The sequence below is a fragment of the Ranitomeya variabilis genome, chromosome 2 (genome assembly GCF_051348905.1).
Source record: "Ranitomeya variabilis isolate aRanVar5 chromosome 2, aRanVar5.hap1, whole genome shotgun sequence".
In the NCBI taxonomy this organism is placed as follows: Eukaryota; Metazoa; Chordata; class Amphibia; order Anura; family Dendrobatidae; genus Ranitomeya; species Ranitomeya variabilis.
Genome location: NC_135233.1, coordinates 127,314,302 through 127,333,311, shown reverse-complemented (window position 1 = coordinate 127,333,311; position 19,010 = coordinate 127,314,302). Strand labels below are relative to the sequence as shown.

The 19,010-nt window shown below is 44.7% G+C and overlaps 1 protein-coding gene across 1 annotated transcript in view; it reads right to left on the bottom strand.

The window, feature by feature from the left end:
* The window catches only part of LOC143804656 (interferon-induced, double-stranded RNA-activated protein kinase-like), a 114,689-nt gene that overhangs the window by 21,436 nt on the left and 74,243 nt on the right, over positions 1 to 19,010 (bottom strand). Inside the window, exons 9-12 of the mRNA XM_077282953.1 lie at positions 18,387 to 18,522; positions 7,474 to 7,529; positions 1,867 to 1,939; positions 125 to 168 (exon numbers count right to left, since the gene is read on the bottom strand). Of these exons, the coding sequence (XP_077139068.1) occupies positions 125 to 168; positions 1,867 to 1,939; positions 7,474 to 7,529; positions 18,387 to 18,522 (309 nt within the window). The remainder of the gene's footprint in view (positions 1 to 124; positions 169 to 1,866; positions 1,940 to 7,473; positions 7,530 to 18,386; positions 18,523 to 19,010) is intronic.

The following is a 19,010-nucleotide window of genomic DNA, read 5'->3' as shown; positions in this document are numbered from 1 at the left end:
CCCTGACTTTCAGGCTGCCTCCTTAGCAAATACGATCGGTGCTGTCTAAGCCATTGATTGATTATTAGACTCATGCATCACATTGATAAAGTTCATAGAAATTCTTAAATAATGAAGACCTTACCTTGGAACATTGGAAGGCATCAGGGCTGGAGAGTTAGGTGTAGACTAAAAATAAGAAATATTTTTTTAAGAAAAAAATGTATACAATACTAGATCTAGAATAAGCACATTTCTCATGATCAAGGATGTCTATAGAATTGCTGCTGATTTAATGCCAATCACAAGACAGCGACGTCATCGCAGGTCCTGAACCACACCATCTATAGGAACGGAAGAGAGAGCATGCAGCACTGAGAGGCGGGAACACTCCGGGGCCATCAGAGGGTGAGTATATGACTATTTTTTATTTTAATTCATTTTTTTTGACCAATTATATGGTGCCCAGTCCGTGGAGGAGAGTCTCCTCTCCTCCACCCTGGGTACCAATCGCACATAATCTGTTTACTTCCCGCATGGTGTGCACAGCCACATGCGGAAAGTAAGCAGATCAATGCATTCCTAGGTGTGCGGAACCCCCGCAATTCCGCAAATTTAATGAACATGTTGCTTTTTTTTCCGCGATGCGATTTTTTCTCGGAAAAAAATGCAGCATGTGCACAAAAAATGTGGAATACACTGAAAATAATGGGAGGCATATGTAAGCGTTTTTTTGCGTTTTTATAGCGAAAAAACGCGAAAAATACTGAACGTGTGCACATGGCCTAAGGGTGAATGGCGATAACTCTGGTGGTTTAGGGTAATACAATGGTTTATGACAACATTTTTGGTAAAATAAGGTAGTTAAATTGTTAAAGGGGTTTATAATGAAGAAGTTTTATGTCCCCAAATACTTCTATACCTCTAAAACAACATACACAGATTGTACTCACTTTCCTGAGGTGCTCACTATCCACCGCTGCTTTAGCCTGCGTTGACTGGCTGCAGCGGTGACATCCCAACACATGACATCTGCTGCTCAACGGCTTGTGACGTCTAACCTTGCAGATCTGCTAAGCTCACTGATTGGCTGCAGTGGTGATAAGCATTGTAGTTGTGATGTCAGCTCTGAAGTACGCAAACAGAGACCGAAGAAGCAGAGGAGAGCCTGGACCTTGGGAGGGTCAGCACCATCTATATTTTTTGTTTTAGAGGTATAGGAGCTTTGAGGACATACAATTTAACAGTGAAAAACCCATTTAATGAAATTATTGTTGGTGGGCTATGGTCGTAAAGTGGCTAGTGACAATTTACCTGGTGCTCTATGGTAGTAAAGGAGTTTACGTCAAAACCACCGGTGGTCCGGCTTAGTAAAAAGAATAATGCTAATATGTTTGGTGATTAGGGTATTCAAAAAAGACTGTCAGTGTCCCCAGTGATCTACAGCAGTGAAGGGCTTAAAACATGCCTGGTGGTCCGTGATTGCTCTCCAATGTTGTCCTGCTGTGACATGAAGATGAATATGGTCAATCTCTCTGAGGCTGAAAGCATTTAGTTAGATCTTCCTGCCTCAATCACAGAAATCAATGCAGGCAGAAGATGGTAAGGGCTGTGTCATGTGGCCATGATTTGTCTGTTGCCTTAATGATCAGGCAGAGTGATCCATACAATCTGCACAACAATGAAATAAATTATCTGGAGAGTCTACGGTCAGCTTCCCTTGACTCCTCTGTCTCCAGTGCCAGTCTGCGCCAGTCTCCCATTACTAATGTAAAGCCATATACTTGTTTTTGTGTAATATTCTTTTGGTTATTTTTCATTATCATTAATTTTGATGAGTTATTCATAGGTTTATAAGTTTTATAAGTAACCAATAAAGTGTATTACCTCAGAACTGGGGGTGGCACTGCTATGCAGTCCACTTTCTGATGATGGCTGAATGCAAAATTTACTGATAAGGCTGTAAGAAAATTCAAATAAATAGCATTAGCTTTGAAAAAATGTAAATGTGAATTTCAGGTTAAAGCAAATCTGTTGGAGAGGGGATAACTTCCTGACAGCTGGGGCGTCCGTCAATTCTGATAACCCCCTAGCTGAATAGAGCGGTGTCGATCACGTGCACTGCTACTCCATTCATTGTAATGGAATGGGAGGGATATTATTATTGAGAATACTCCTTTAACCCCTTCACACTGTGGGAAGTGCTATCACGCAAGCCGCCGTACATTTACGGTGCTGTTATTTCCGGTCACAGCTCTGCATCGCGCGGTGGCCAAGTTAAGATGGCTGTTGTCTCTGACAGCAGGCCATCCCTGCATTCCCCCACCACCCCAACATCAGTGATCGCATTGATTGGTCAATCAATTCTGACCAGCCAATCACAGCGATGGGACAATAAATTAGAAAAGAAAAAAAAAAAATGACACGCTGTGATTGGTGCTGTCTGAGACAACAGCAATCACAGCAGTCACAATGGAATGTCACCTCGGCTGATTAACACTTTAGGCTCTGATTGGCTGAACAAGATACTAACCAATAGGCGCCAAAAGGGTGGATTTAAAATAGAGATCACTGCACTGCATGCTATCTTTTCCTCAGAGCTGGAATGCAGAGCAGTTGTGTAGATCCTCTGTTACCTGCGAAAAAGAATTTGCATTGGTGGCCAGAGCAATCTGTCTCCTGCAATCTCCTGTCTCCTGCAATCTCCTGTCTCCTGCAAGCTCCTGTACTGCGTGACTGATCTGTGATGACAACATCAGCAGCAGTTCCCAAGTCCCTGTTCCAACTCCTCCCCTCATCCCTCCACCCCCAATCAGGGCCGGCTCCAGGATTTTGAGGGCCCTGGGCAAAAGATTCTCAGTGGGCCCCCGCCTTTAACACGTACCACTATTTATGATGCACAGATATAGCAGAGAAATATAGGTATAGTACAATGCCAGATTACATTTCTTACATGAGTGATAGCTATTGTAAATTCATCAATACCATACAGCAGAGGTGCTTTACATAAGTTAACCCCTTATATGACAATTTTTGTGACCTACTCCCTCTTCCTCAGTTACCAGTAGGCATTTTATTGTTAGCTAAAGTTGCTGCAAATAAAAAACTACATACATTGAATATGACAATTTTTTAATGGAAACTTTTTAAAGTAAACATTAGAAAGTATTAACGTAGAACATTTGTAAAAGTGTAGCATATAGCACAGCCACGTAGTATATAGCTCAGCCCACATAGTATATAACACAGCCATGTAGTATATAGCACAGCCATGTAGCATATAACACAGCCCACGTAGCATATAGCACAGCCAAGTAGCATATAACACTGTCCACATAGTATATAACACAGCCCACAGAATAGCACAGCCACGTAGTATATAACAGCCCATGTAGTATATAGCACAGCCATGTAGTATATAACACAGCCCACATAGCATATAACACAGCCCACATAGTATATAGCACAGCTGAGCCCACCTAGTATATAGCACAGCCCACGTAGCATATAACAGCCACGTGGTTTATAGCTGTGTGGGCACCATAACCCTGTTAAAAAAAGAATTAAAATAAAAATAGTTATATACTCACCTTCTGGTGGCCCCCGGATCCAGCCCAGGCCTTAGCGATGCTCCCGGCAGCTCCCGTTCCCAGTAATGCCTTGCAAGACAATGACTCGTGATGACGTAGCGGTCTCGTGAGACCGCTACGTCATCGGGTCATTTCGTAAGGCATTACAGGGAACGCTAGCTGCTGGCAGCATCACGAGCATCGGGAAGGCTGCGGGGGCTGCCAGAAGGTGAGTATAGCACAATTTTTTATTTTTTATTATTTTTAACATATTTTACTATTGATGCTGCATAGGCAGCATCAACAGTAAAAAGTTGGTCACACACTTGTCAAAATGGAAATGGGTCCCCCCACCTGTTCAGGGCCCCGGTACTTGCGCGGGTGCGCCGGGTGCGGACGCCGGCCCTGCCCCTAATGACCCCTTAACTCCCAATTGTGTTCTTGGCGCACTTTTTTTGTGGCTGCAGCGCTCTGATCAGTATCGCTGCTCATCAGAGTCTGCGCCAAGGGAGTTTTTCTTTTTTTATGTCTAGGTTGAGTAGCAAACATCACAATGTAAGGGAAGTCCGCTTGTAGAAAAAAAAAAAATAGTACAGAGGAGCTTTATACGTAGGGCGGTAGTGCATTAGGGGAGTGGACATCGCAGTGGTAAGCTACGTTCACATTTGCGTTGTGCGCTGCAGCGTCGGCGGCGCAACGCACAACGCAAACAAAAACGCAGCAAAACGCATGCACAACGCTGCGTTTTGCGACGCATGCGTCCTTTTTTTGCTTGATTTTGGATGCACAAAAAATGCAACTTGTAGCGTCCTCTGTGCCATGACGCGTGCGCCGCAGGGACGCATGCGTCGCAAAACGCAAGTGCAACGCATGTCCATGCGCCCCCATGTTAAATATAGGGGCGCATGACGCATGCGGCGACGCTGCGGCGCCCGACGCTGCGGCGCCGACCGCAAATGTGAACGTAGACTTAGTGACGTCTGTTTTTCTTTTGGAAAAAAAAGAATACTTAGCACTGAGTAACTTTATAGGTAGGGCATTAGCGTAGTGAACTTTTTTTTTTTTTTTTTACTTCTATGGATTTTTCATTTCATTTTTTTTTTCTTCTGAATGTTTATTCAAATTTTTTCATTTTTTCTCTACTTCATCTTTGTAATAAATAGTACCCTTTACACAAGCCCCACACAATACAAGTCAAAAAGCACCACTTACACACACATCCCCAGTGTTTTGAAGAATAAAATAAAAATAGCCCATTTGCCAAAAAGACGCTATTCACCAGAGGAGGCATCCGCTTTACTTGCCTCCAAGGTGGATTCAGCCAGTGATGAAGATCTAGTGAGGAGAGACCCCCATCAATACAATTTAGGACCGAGACAACCCCTACAGCAATCGATCATATATGGATTCCACCCATGAAAATTATCAGCCTGATATTCCGGATTTCATGGGCACCTCAAGAATCTAATTTGATGTTACAGGTCTCACTAAAATTGATTTTTTTACATTCTATTTCAGCGAGGAAATAAATATTATGGTGGCCTAGGCAAACTTGTATACCCATCAATTTTTCACCCAAAATCCCTCGTCATCACATGCCAGATGGACCCCTGTAAATGCAGCAGAAATTATGACATTTTGGGGCATTGTCAGAAAACCAGAGCTTCGGCAATACTGGAGTACTGATGTTCTCTGCAGCACACCAGTATACTGAATGGCCATGACAAGGACATGATTTGAAGCAATCAAAAAATGTTTGCATTATAATGGTAATGCACAGTGTCCTCCCCGAGACGATCCTAACTTTGATCATCTATATAAAATTCAGCCAGTAGTTGAAAACTTCAGCAGAAAATTTGCTGAGGTGTAAAACCCCCAAAGGGACATTGCTATACAGTAGATGAATCTCTGGTTCATTTCAAAGGGAGGCTAAAATTCCAAAAATACTTGCCCAGTAAGAGGGCCAAGTATGGAATTAAGCTCTACTCACTGTGCAAGAGTACCTCAGGATACACCCACAGATTTAGGGTCTACCTACAAAGGGAAGGACACCCAAAATGACACCCCTGAATGTCTCCCCTTTCCTGGGGGTGAGTGGGAAAATTGTGTGGGAATTGCAACACCCACTGCCTGATAAAGGCTATCATCTCTACATAGATATCTATTACACCAGCATCTCCATCTTCAAGACCCTCTCTGTCAGAGGTACAGCTGCCTGTGACTCTGCATAGAAATCAGAGAGGCCTGACTAATTCGCTAACTGGGCAACTGCTGAGAAAGGGTGAAAGCAGAGCCCAATGCAGCGACAACATGCTGGTGGTCAGGTATAAGGACAGGAGGGATATCCTTATCTTGACAACCATACACTGTCACAACAGCTACCTTGTCACTGTCCAATGTACCACAACAGACGTCCCAGTGCCAGATTGTATCCTGGATTATAATATGTTCATGGGGGTGTAGATCTCTCAGATCAGGTCCCCAAGCCCACAGTGGCATGCAAAAGTATGGAGAAAAAAGTTGGCCATACACATTGTACGGATGACATTATACAATGCTTTTGTGCTGTTTCGGTGTGCAGTCAATACGGGAACCTTCCTTCAGTTTCAGGAGGTAGTCGTCAAGGCCCTAATGTTTGGAAGTCAAGAAGATGAGGGTCCCAGTACTTCCGAAACTGATGGTGCCCGCATCGTACCAGGTCAACATTTTCTCAGTGATGCTCCTCAAACAGCCAAAAAGGAAGAACACAAAAAAAGGTGCAGAGTATGCTCCAAGAGGGGAATTCAAAAGGACACAATTTACCATTGTGAAACCTGCCCTCAGAAACCTGGCCTTTACATTAAGGATTGCTTCAAAGCGTACCACAAGTCCATATATTGATAAAATTTAATTTTAACCAATTAACACAACAAACTTTTATAATCTGATATACTCCGCACAACTTACACATACCGCCACATTATAAATTCATACACCAGTAATACCAAAATCAATGTTATCATTACTATAACGATGCCTCTAGATAAATTTTTTGAGGGGTGGAGTTTCTAAAAATGGGGTCAATTGTGAGGTGTATTTTAGGCACATCAGTGGCTCTCCAAACACAACATGCCACCCGCAGACCATTCCATCAAAGTCATTCCTTCCTTCCAAACCCTGCTGTGCGCCCAAAACAGTAGTTTTCCACCACATATGGGGAACTGGCATACTTAGGAAAAGTTGCACAACAAATGTTGGGGTCTAATTTCTCCTGTTACCCTTGTGAAAATAAATAATTTGCGGCTAAAACAACATTTTGTGTGAAAAATGTGATTTCTTATTTTCACAGCTCAATGTTATAAAATTCGGTGATGTTCAAGGTGATCACCACGCATCTAGATAAATTCCTTGAGTAACATTTTTGTGAAAAAAAGTAAAATGTTTACGGTATCTTTCCACATTGCTTTAATTCCTGTGAAGTAGTTGAAGGCTTAAAAAACTTCTTGATTGTGATTTTGAACACCTGGAGAGGTGCAGTTTTTAGAATGCTGTCACTTTTGGGTATTCTCTGTCATATGGGCCCCAAGTCACTTAAAATGTGATGGGGTCCATAAATGTATTTTTTTATTTTGTTGGAAAAATGAAAAATCGCTGGTCAACTTTTAACCCTTATAACTTCCTAACAAAACACATTATGTTTAAAAAAACATGCAGATGTAAAGTAGATATGTGGGAAATGTTATTTATTAACTATTTGGTGTGACATAACTCTCTCGCTTAAGAGCAAAAAATGTAAAGTTTGAAAATTGCAAAATTTTGGCCAAATTTCTAATATTTTCACAAATAAAAGCAAATCATATCGAACAAGTTTTACCACTATAATAAAGTACAACATGTCAGGAAATAACTTGGTGCTTTTGGAACTTAGAGGTCACAAAACACTTACCTTGAGACACGAGGCGGTCCTGTCACTGAATTATCTATGAAAATGTTGGGCAAGTCCTAAAAGTGAATTTTAACAAGTTAGTGCCATTTAATTATTTAATACAAGTAATTAATTACAAATGTACTGTATCAATATTTATTTGTAATAATAATATTGTCCTTGCTCTGCTTTGCTCTTATTCTCCAATGATCACCGACAAATTGATAGTTTGCCAAGAATATATAATTAGAATGTAAAGTACTAATCTAGTATGCACTATTACATACATAAGCCCCAGTACCAAGTATACATCTAAAAGTGAATTACTACAGAGTGGACTATAATTGGTAAACTAAAATGTGGAGAAATTTTACTATATGTGGACATGAAGGTGAAGTCATCTGAAATAAGTGATTACCAATCCAGTCCTTTTTTATCAATGAACGTCTTTTCGGTACAGCATGGAGTTTGATAGCACATTTTTGTGCTTGGGCGTAGTACCAGGGTCTCAAACTGCAAGCTGCCAATCATTGGTGGGGGCAGAATTACAGATTAGTTGGATTTCCTAGCACATGGTACCTAATCCTGTAGAATAATCTTTTGCTGATAAAGCACTGATTGTATTGAAACTACAATACACAGTCTAAAGGTACCGTTACACTTAGCGACTTACCAACGATCACGACCAGCGATCGTGATCGTTGGTAAGTCGTTGTGTGGTCGCTGGGGAGCTGTCACACAGACAGCTCTCTCCAGCGACCAACGATCAGGGGAAAGACTTCGGCATCGTTGAAACTGTCTTCAACGATGCCGAAGTCCCCTGCAGCACCCGGGTAACCAGGGTAAACATCGGGTTACTAAGTGCAGGGCCGCGCTTAGTAACCCGATATTTACCCTGGTTACCATAGTAAAAGTAAAAAAAAACACTACATACTCACCTTCTGATGTCTTTCACGTCCCCCGGCGTCCACGCGCTGCTGCAGAGAGCTTTCCCTGCACTGAATGTGTCAGCGGCGCCGGCAGTAACAGCGGTGACGTCACCGCTGTGCTCTGCTTTACGGCCGGCCGGCGCTCACACAGTCAGTGCAGGGAAAGCTCCCTGCAGCAGCGCGTGGACGCCGGGGGACGTGACAGATATCAGAAGGTGAGTATGTAGTGTTTTTTTTTACTTTTACTATGGTAACCAGGGTAAATATCGGGTTACTAAGCGCGGCCCTGCGCTTAGTAACCCGATGTTTACCCTGGTTAAAAGTGAACACATCGCTGGATCGGTGTCACACACACCGATCCAGCGATGACAGCGGGTGAGCAGCGACGAAATAAAGGTCTGGACTTCTAGCTCCGACCAGCGATATCACAGCAGGATCCAGATCGCTGCTGCGTGTCAAACACAACGAGATCGCTATCCAGGACGCTGCAACGTCACTGCAACGTCACGGATCGTTGTCGTTCTCGTTGAGTGTGACGGTACCTTTAGGCTATGTGCACACATCAGGATTTCTTGCAGAAATTTCCTGAACAAAACCGGACATTTTCTGCAAGAAATCCGCATGCGTTTTTTTAGTGTTTTTTGTGTGTGTTTTTCATGCGGATTTTTTGCGTTTTTTTTTGGAGGTTCCCAATGCAATAATATAGTGGGAAATCCGCAAAAAATCCGCAAAATTAATGAACATGCTGCATTTTTTACCGCGATGCATTTTTATTTCGCGGGAAAAAAACCCAATATATGCACAAAAATTGCGGAATGCATTATAAATGATGGGATGCATATGTATGTGTTTTTTAAGCGTTTTTATAGAGAAAAAAAAACACGAAATATCCTGAACGTGTGCACACAGCCTTAGGCTATGTGTACACGTCAGGATTATTCGCAGACATTTCGTGATCAAAACCGGACTTTTTCCGCAGGAAATCCGTACGCGTTTTTTTTTTTTTTGCGGTTTTTGCCTGTTTTTGGTACGTTTTTTGTGAGACTGAGAAAAAAAAATTGCAACATGCTGCGATTTGCAGCGTATCTCGAACGAGACTCACCAATGCAAGTCAATGGATGTGAGAAAAAAACGCAGAGCACTCGCACCATTCGAGTACTGTCTGTTTTCTACGCACCGGTGTCCTTTGAAAAGGTAATTCATGTGCTGCATATAGTAAAATCACACTGACAGGTTAGAATATAGATAGAATAGAATTAGAATAGAATAGATAGAATGCAAATATACACATTATATATATATATATATATATATATATATATATATATATATATATATATATATATACACATACACATACACATGTCAGTAACACAGACACACATATGTATATGCATTTATATTGCACAGAAAGATAGAAGAAAAGCAGGAAATTCTTCTGCTGGTTTCTGTAAAATCACTGCAGGAGCCAACAGGATGGAAGAGATGGATTACATAGAGTAATTGCATATAGAATAGGTAGATATATAGATGTCAGTGACAAATACAATTAGTACAGTGTGTGTGCAAATTCCGGGACATGTATCTAATTAATAAAAGATTTTCCGGAAAAAAATGGTGTGGGCTCTCGTGCAATTTTCAAAACCAGCAGAGGGAAAGCCAGAGACTGGGGGCCCATGTTTATAGCCTGGGAAGGGGATAATACCCATGGCGCTTCCCAGGCTATTAATATCAGCTCACAACTGTATACTTAGCCTTTACTGGCTAATAAAATGGGGGACCCCCAAAAAAATGAAGTGAGGTCCCTCCATAATTAATAACCAGCAAAGGCTATGCAGACAGTTGTGGGATGATATTAATAGCCTAGGAAGGGGCCATGGATATAGCCCCCCCGGCTAAAAACATCAGCACCCAGCCGCCCCAGAAAAGGCACATCTCTAAGATGCGCTAATTCCTGCACTTAGCCTCGCTCTTCCCACATGCCCTGTAGTGGTGGCAAGTGGGGTAATAGTTGTGGGGGTTGATGTCACCTTTGTGACATCAATAGATGGATTTACTGTATGTAATCCATTTCTTCTATCCTGTCGGCTCCTGCAGTGAATTTACAGAACTCGACAGATGTATTACCGGCTTTTCCTCCATCAATCTCTCTATGCTGTATATATATGCAGCGCCCCAGAGTCCTGGTCGTTGCAGTACTGTGGCTCCGCCGCTAAGGGGGGCTATGGTACGTCTGTTGGCACTGAAGGAGTTCATCTGACCAGGTATCACATACACCAATACATTTCACAGTCGGGCCTCCAGGGGGAGCTAAGGGTGCTATTTATTAGGCCACTCCTCGCCGTGTGGGAAAACTGGGGGTCAGGCAGGAAGTTAGTTCAGAAAGCTGACTGGGTTGGAACCAGGCAACACCTTGTGGCAGGGGGTGTGGTGGGGAAGATTCGGTAGGGTCCCTGTCAGGTTTGGGACCCTGACAGAGGCCTGGCAACAGGAAAGAACGTCACGGGACCGTGCCTGCTCAGCATAGCGGCGGTGCCCTAAGAAAGGATCAGAAGCGAGATATATTGTGCTGAGTGAGAAACGAGATCAAAGCAAGAAGGAGATTACCAGTAGGAGTCGTGCTGTAAGATCGAGGCAACATCCTACTGAGGCGCACAACCGGCGGCCGGAACGCCGAGGAAGTATTCATATATCTAGCTCCAGGCAATACTTCAAACCAATGGCAGGACAGTCAGTCACAGGCGGGCTGTCTCACCTAAATCACCTATGCAGACTTGGGGGGCAACCTGTGGAGAGGGGCGACTCTAGGGTCCCGGAAGAGCTCCGAGCCTACCCGTCCTACGGGTGCGTCCCAACCATAACACCGGGAGGGACGGAGGATTAGCAGAAGATCATCTAATCGAGTTGTTGTGAGGGAACACGAGAAACAGACACAACAGTTGTGGGGACTATCCCGTAAGCACAGCAGGGGAGGACCACAACACATAGCGCAAGCAGGAAGGCACAGATTTCCACCTGCAAAGGGAACTCTAGAGGTGCCATCGGACCGGCCGGACTTGCGCAGCCTGGTGAACCGTATTCCGGACAGAGGACCCAGAGACCTTCAGTAAAGAGGTAAAGAGACTGCAACCTGGTGTCCTCGTTATTTACTGCACCGCACCATCACCACCATCCACATCTATCATTTACTGTACGCCCCTCAGCAGGGTCACGGACTGGGCCTAGCCACCATGACAACCCCAGAGCAGAGACTCAGAGGCCCGGTACCGGGTACCCCTCGGCCCTGCGGCAGTGGGGGCGCTGCAACTTGGCGTCACGAACAGGATCTACTTAAGCCTGAGGAATCGGGTCATGTGTGCCTTGGAACTGTGATTTATTGTGCTTGGACTGTACTTTATTGCAAAGACTGTGCTGCGCCATTTGCCGCCAAAATCCGCCGCCATTACAGCGCTGAGGAGAGCGCGGGAGAAGAAGAGGGGCGTGGAGTAGGCGTGGACAAGCTGGAGAGCGCGAACGACAATGGCCGTCCAGTCTAAATATTTCTGTGTCCTGAGGACGTGTCCGTCAACAGCCGAGGTCCGCCTCCTGATCCTGTTTGGAGGGTGGAGACCATGGAGACGGGGCCGCCCACGAAAGAGACCGCGGGAAGAAGACGCTGGGGAGGAGATAAAGATGGCGACGCCGGGAGCACCGCGTGGGGATGACCTGACTCGGCATGGAGCCGCATCACCGGACACAGCCTCGGAGACGCCATCATTGCGGGAACTGGCTCTCACGGAACCACCGATGGGTCGACCTAACTGGCAGATGTCCGAGGAGTGTGTGGCCGCAGCCGAGGCCCGACAGATAGCACGCCGCTTGGAGGCTTATGCCCGCGTGCTTGCTCGGCTGGGCCAGCCCACGGAGGTCCGCCTGTCTCCGGTGTCCCCTGCTCCTCCCAACCCGACCGCGGCTGAAGGTACGCTGCAGACACAGGGCATGAGAATCCTGCCGGAGGCCGAACACCTGCGGCGCCTGTTGACGGCGTGGTGGAGCCGGCCCCAGCCTGCAGCCCAGATTGACCTGACCAGCGTGGAAGAAACCCCACCATCACACTGGGGTGTAGTGGTGTCCTTCAACTCCCGACATGGAAGGGGAGTTATACAGGAGATTGGGGAGCCGCTACAGGTCCGTGTAGACCGGGAGGAAGTAGAGCCCTGTGGAGGAAGGTTCGCTCGCGACCTGGAGCCAGGTGACGCTGTAACCTACACCAGGTGGAGGAGGGAAACAGGTGAAGCTGGCTGGATAGCTCGGGGCGTCCAGCGGTGCGTCGCACTCCAGGCTGCTGCCGGAACATCAGAAGACGCACCTCCTGCTGAAAAGGCAACGGAACCTGTCCCGGCGGAGCAGCGGGGAACCCGGACCCACCATGTACCTTGGGGGCGTGCCGGTCCATCAGTGAGAAGAGCATCACGGCGAGGGATCCTGTCATTGCTGGGGCAAGAACCGCTCCTTGGATCGGCAGCGCGACCCGTTGGTCTGGTGAGGCCCGGAAGAAAACCACCTTCTGCACCACAAAAGTAAATATCTTAAAACTCTGCATAATATGTAAATAGTTCTTCAAACTGTTTGTTTCTGCTATGTTGCTGCTAAACCCGTCCAGGGTTAACTCTTAAAGGGATCCCTTTGTTGACCCGGGATCCCTATTGCTCTTTGTTTGTTTTTCTACCTTTTGTTCCGTTACTAAGAAACTGCTGAATCATGAACAATGCATGATACAAACTCCTTGTACATAGTTGCACCTTCTTAAAGGTGCTCCCTACTGGTTTTATATGAAAGATGGACTCTTTGCGAAGATACGGTTATTGGAACTTGTACCGGAGTCCTTACGGTGTACGGACTGGTAGCTGAAGAAGCTGCGCTACCTCATAAAGACTTGGTCCCCTCTTAAAGGGGATGTCTACCTGTGCACTTAGGAGTAGAACTGTCTTAAACCAGTAAAGTGATAATGATGTCTTGAAAGAAAGTAATAATGCTGATATGAAAACGTTAAATGTAACCAACTAGTTAATTGTGAAAGGTGTTTGATAATGTTGATGGAAGAATGAGGACAGAAAGTGAACCCGGACGGGGTTAGTTGGTGAGTCCTCCTAGGAGCCATATAGAGATGGCTTGTTGATCCTAAACTGAAGGAAAAAAAAATGATATGTTCTATACTGTGTATAGTAGTGGAAGGACAGAAGGCTCGGGCTGAAAGGAGCGGTCCTGTAATAGAAAGGAGAGGCAGTAGGTCTGGAGCCGTTAGGACAGGCGGTCCTGCAGACATAAAGTAGGAGAATGTAGCACAGTTGCTCAAGCCTTATAATGTGTTATAAGAAGGTCTTTAGTGGATTCAGAGTGTACGTCCTTAAAGGCAATGTTAAATTATTGTTCAAAGATTTGCACTAAGTAGAATACCCGGTTGGGTGAGAAAAGTTATTTATACTAAGTTATTCAAAGTATTTAACCATGTTTGTAACGTTCAAGTGTCCTCACCTCCCATAAAGGGAAGCTCTGTTCAAGTATGCTTATTGTTATTGCACTCACAAAAATTGTATGTCTTTTTGCTGACATGTATTGTTGTTTTCTTCCCAGTCCCGGAGTACTGGATTTAACCGGGGGGGAGTGCAGCGCCCCAGAGTCCTGGTCGTTGCAGTACTGTGGCTCCGCCGCTAAGGGGGGCTATGGTACGTCTGTTGGCACTGAAGGAGTTCATCTGACCAGGTATCACATACACCAATACATTTCACAGTCGGGCCTCCAGGGGGAGCTAAGGGTGCTATTTATTAGGCCACTCCTCACCGTGTGGGAAAACTGGGGGTCAGGCAGGAAGTTAGTTCAGAAAGCTGACTGGGTTGGAACCAGGCAACACCTTGTGGCAGGGGGTGTGGTGGGGAAGATTCGGTAGGGTCCCTGTCAGGTTTGGGACCCTGACAGAGGCCTGGCAACAGGAAAGAACGTCACGGGACCGTGCCTGCTCAGCATAGCGGCGGTGCCCTAAGAAAGGATCAGAAGCGAGATATATTGTGCTGAGTGAGAAACGAGATCAAAGCAAGAAGGAGATTACCAGTAGGAGTCGTGCTGTAAGATCGAGGCAACATCCTACTGAGGCGCACAACCGGCGGCCGGAACGCCGAGGAAGTATTCATATATCTAGCTCCAGGCAATACTTCAAACCAATGGCAGGACAGTCAGTCACAGGCGGGCTGTCTCACCTAAATCACCTATGCAGACTTGGGGGGCAACCTGTGGAGAGGGGTGACTCTAGGGTCCCAGAAGAGCTCCGAGCCTACCCGTCCTACGGGTGCGTCCCAACCATAACACCGGGAGGGACGGAGGATTAGCAGAAGATCATCTAATCGAGTTGTTGTGAGGGAACACGAGAAACAGACACAACAGTTGTGGGGACTATCCCGTAAGCACAGCAGGGGAGGACCACAACACATAGCGCAAGCAGGAAGGCACAGATTTCCACCTGCAAAGGGAACTCTAGAGGTGCCATCGGACCGGCCGGACTTGCGCAGCCTGGTGAACCGTATTCCGGACAGAGGACCCAGAGACCTTCAGTAAAGAGGTAAAGAGACTGCAACCTGGTGTCCTCGTTATTTACTGCACCGCACCATCACCACCATCCACATCTATCATTTACTGTACGCCCCTCAGCAGGGTCACGGACCGGGCCTAGCCACCGTGACAACCCCAGAGCAGAGACTCAGAGGCCCGGTACCGGGTACCCCTCGGGCCTGCGGCAGTGGGGGCGCTGCATATATATATATATATATATATATATATATATATATATATATTCTATGTGTATATATCTATTCTATTCTAACATGTCAGTGTGATTTTACTGTACACGCACAGGAATTGCCGGCTTTTCTTCTATCTATCTATTTTATATATATATATATATATATATTATATATTATATATATATATATATATATATATATATATATATATATATATATACGCAGTATATATATATATATATATATATATATATATACACACAGTATATATATATATACAGGTCCTTCTCAAAAAATTAGCTTATAGTGTTAAATTTCATTATTTACCATAATGTAATGTTTACAATTAAACTTTCATATATTATAGATTCATTATCCACCAACTGAAATTTGTCAGGTCTTTTATTGTTTTAATACTGATGATTTTGGCATACAACTCCTGATAACCCAAAAAACCTGTCTCAATAAATTAGCATATCAAGAAAAGGTTCTCTAAACGACCTATTACCCTAATCTTCTGAATCAACTAATTAACTCTAAACACATGCAAAAGATACCTGAGGCTTTTAAAAACTCCCTGCCTGGTTCATTACTCAAAACCCCCATCATGGGTAAGACTAGCGACCTGACAGATGTCAAGAAGGCCATCATTGACACCCTCAAGCAAGAGGGTAAGACCCAGAAAGAAATTTCTCAACAAATAGGCTGTTCCCAGAGTGCTGTATCAAGGCACCTCAATGGTAAGTCTGTTGGAAGGAAACAATGTGGCAGAAAATGCTGTACAACGAGAAGAGGTGACCGGACCCTGAGGAAGATTGTGGAGAAGGACCGATTCCAGACCTTGGGGAACCTGAGGAAGCAGTGGACTGAGTCTGGTGTGGAAACATCCAGAGCCACCGTGCACAGGCGTGTGCAGGAAATGGGCTACAGGTGCTGCATTCCCCAGGTAAAGCCACTTTTGAACCATAAACAGCGGCAGAAGCGCCTGACCTGGGCTACAGAGAAGCAGCACTGGACTGTTGCTAAGTGGTCCCAAGTACTTTTTTCTGATGAAAGCAAATTTTGCATGTCATTCGGAAATCAAGGTGCCAGAGTCTGGAGGAAGACTGGGGAGAAGGAAATGCCAAAATGCCTGAAGTCCAGTGTCAAGTACCCACAGTCAGTGATGGTGTGGGGTGCCATGTCAGCTGCTGGTGTTGGTCCACTGTGTTTCATCAAGGGCAGGGTCAATGCAGCTAGCTATCAGGAGATTTTGGAGCACTTCATGCTTCCATCGGCTGAAATGCTTTATGGAGATGAAGATTTCATTTTTCAGCACGACCTGGCACCTGCTCACAGTGCCAAAACCACTGGTAAATGGTTTACTGACCATGGTATTACTGTGCTCAATTGGCCTGCCAACTCTCCTGACCTGAACCCCATAGAGAATCTGTGGGATATTGTGAAGAGAAAGTTGAGAGACGCAAGACCCAACACTCTGGATGAGCTTAAGGCCGCTATTGAAGCATCCTGGGCCTCCATAACATCTCAGCAGTGTCACAGGCTGATTGCCTCCATGCCATGCCGCATTGAAGCAGTCATTTCTGCCAAAGGATTCCCGACCAAGTATTGAGTGCATAACTGAACATTATTATTTGATGGTTTTTTTGTTTGTTATTAAAAAACACTTTTATTTGATTGGACGGGTGAAATATGCTAATTTATTGAGACAGGTTTTTTGGGTTATCAGGAGTTGTATGCCAAAATCATCAGTATTAAAACAATAAAAGACCTGACAAATTTCAGTTGGTGGATAATGAATCTATAATATATGAAAGTTTAATTGTAATCATTACATTATGGTAAATAATGAAATTTAACACTATATGCTAATTTTTTGAGAAGGACTTGTATATAAAAGCTCATGTTAAAATCGCATTGCAATCGGATAGCAATCTCAATGCAGTCGGATGTAAATCGGATGCTAGGTGTGAAAATCGCATTGTACTCTCGACACTCGCGTGGCACTCATCCGTTTTTTTAGGTCCAGATATCGGAACTTTTTTTTCTCATATATGGGTACGTACCCTTAGGGTATGTGCACACGGTGCAGATTTTCCTGCGGATCCGCAGCGGATTGGCCGCTTCAGATTCACAGCAGTTTTCCATCAGGTTTACAGTACCAGGTAAATCTATGGAAAACCAAATCCGCTGTGTCCATGGTGTGGAAAATACCGCACGGAAACGCTGCATTGTATTTTCCGCGGCATGTCAATTCTTTGTGCGGATTCCGCTGCGTTTTACACCTGTTCCTCAATAGGAATCCGCAGGTGTAAAACCGCAGGTGAAATCCGCACAAAAAACGCAGGAAATCTGCCGTAAATCCGCGGGTAATCTGCAGATAAAACGCAGTGCGTTTTACCTGCAGATTTTTCAAAAACGGTGCGAGAAAATCCACACACCAATCCGCAACGTGGGCACATAGCCTAAAAGTGAAATCTTTGTAATCCAGGCTCTCTGCCCCTATATAATGCTGTTCTCAGATAAAATAGCAAAAACCTTCTGACAGATTCCCTTTAATAATTTACCCTCTCTATCACAAATGATTGTAAAGGCAGACTGCATGGATAGGGGCTGGATTTTCTACAGCTGCGACAATGGTGCTAAATGAAAAAAAACTTAATTTAATGACTAAGGGTATGTGTCCACGGTACGGATGGCCGACGGTATCGCCGCAGCGGCGATGCCGCTCGGCGCTAAGCCCCGCCCCCTTAATGGGACGCGATCATGCCGGATGTGTTAACTCTTCACATCCGGGATGATCGCTCTCTCCCATAGCGCCCTGTGATATGCCTTGAGGGGACGCTGCGTCCCCGCAAGGTGTACGGGCATGCTGCGATCTGAAAAGACGCGCAGCATGTCCGGAGTCGCAGGGCCGCCGCGTGAGGGTTTCCACGCATAGTGGAGACAGGATTTCATCAAATCCCCTCCACTATGCTGGAACATCTGGACGCTGCTTGTTTGACGCTGCAGCGCTGCGCAGCGTCAAACAAGCAGCGTTTCCTGAACGTGGAAACATACCCTAAGAGGTACATCCCAACATTTTTGTCCATATAGTGAACATTACGTGTAATTCAGATGGAAAATATATTAACAGATGAAATCAACATTGATGCAGAGTCTTAAGGAAATACTTCAGCTTTATAAGTACTGCAAGAAAAATGCTCAACATACATGAAGAAGCAAATCATACCGGAATATCATGTGTATACTCATTCTTCAGTTCTTTTAGTGCAAGAAACGCAGCCTCCTTCTTTGCCAATTTCTTTGTGTTTTTCATACTGCTTTGTGGATAGGTTTTGTTCCCGATCTGTGCACTGCAGAAAAATCTGCATATAACATTGACAAAAAGTGAAAGATAACGTTAGGTCGGGTTCAGACGAGTGTATGAAGAAAATGTCCACATCATCATCCATATTCCATCTGTATGTCCAATTTTATACATCCTTGTGGCATCAGTTTTTATACATCAAGATTTTAAAAAATGTTCAAGACCAAATACATTTTCCTATGCTAAAATTTACAATGTAACTGTAAAATGATGATATACAGACGATCCGCATGCTATCTCTTTTTCTTTTGCACACCCATAGACTTGATAAGGGAAGTCTCATCTGAAATCCAGAAAAAAAAAAAAACTAGTGCATGTAGTCGCTTAGTCCGTGTAAAAGAAAAACAAAACTGTCATCTGAACAGCCCAATTCAATAGCGATGGTCTGTGTGCACATGTATGTATAATGTATGTATAATATGCTCAGCTGAACATACGGGGCCCATTTAGCCATTGCTCATAGTTTGAATATGAGCTTCGTTGGAG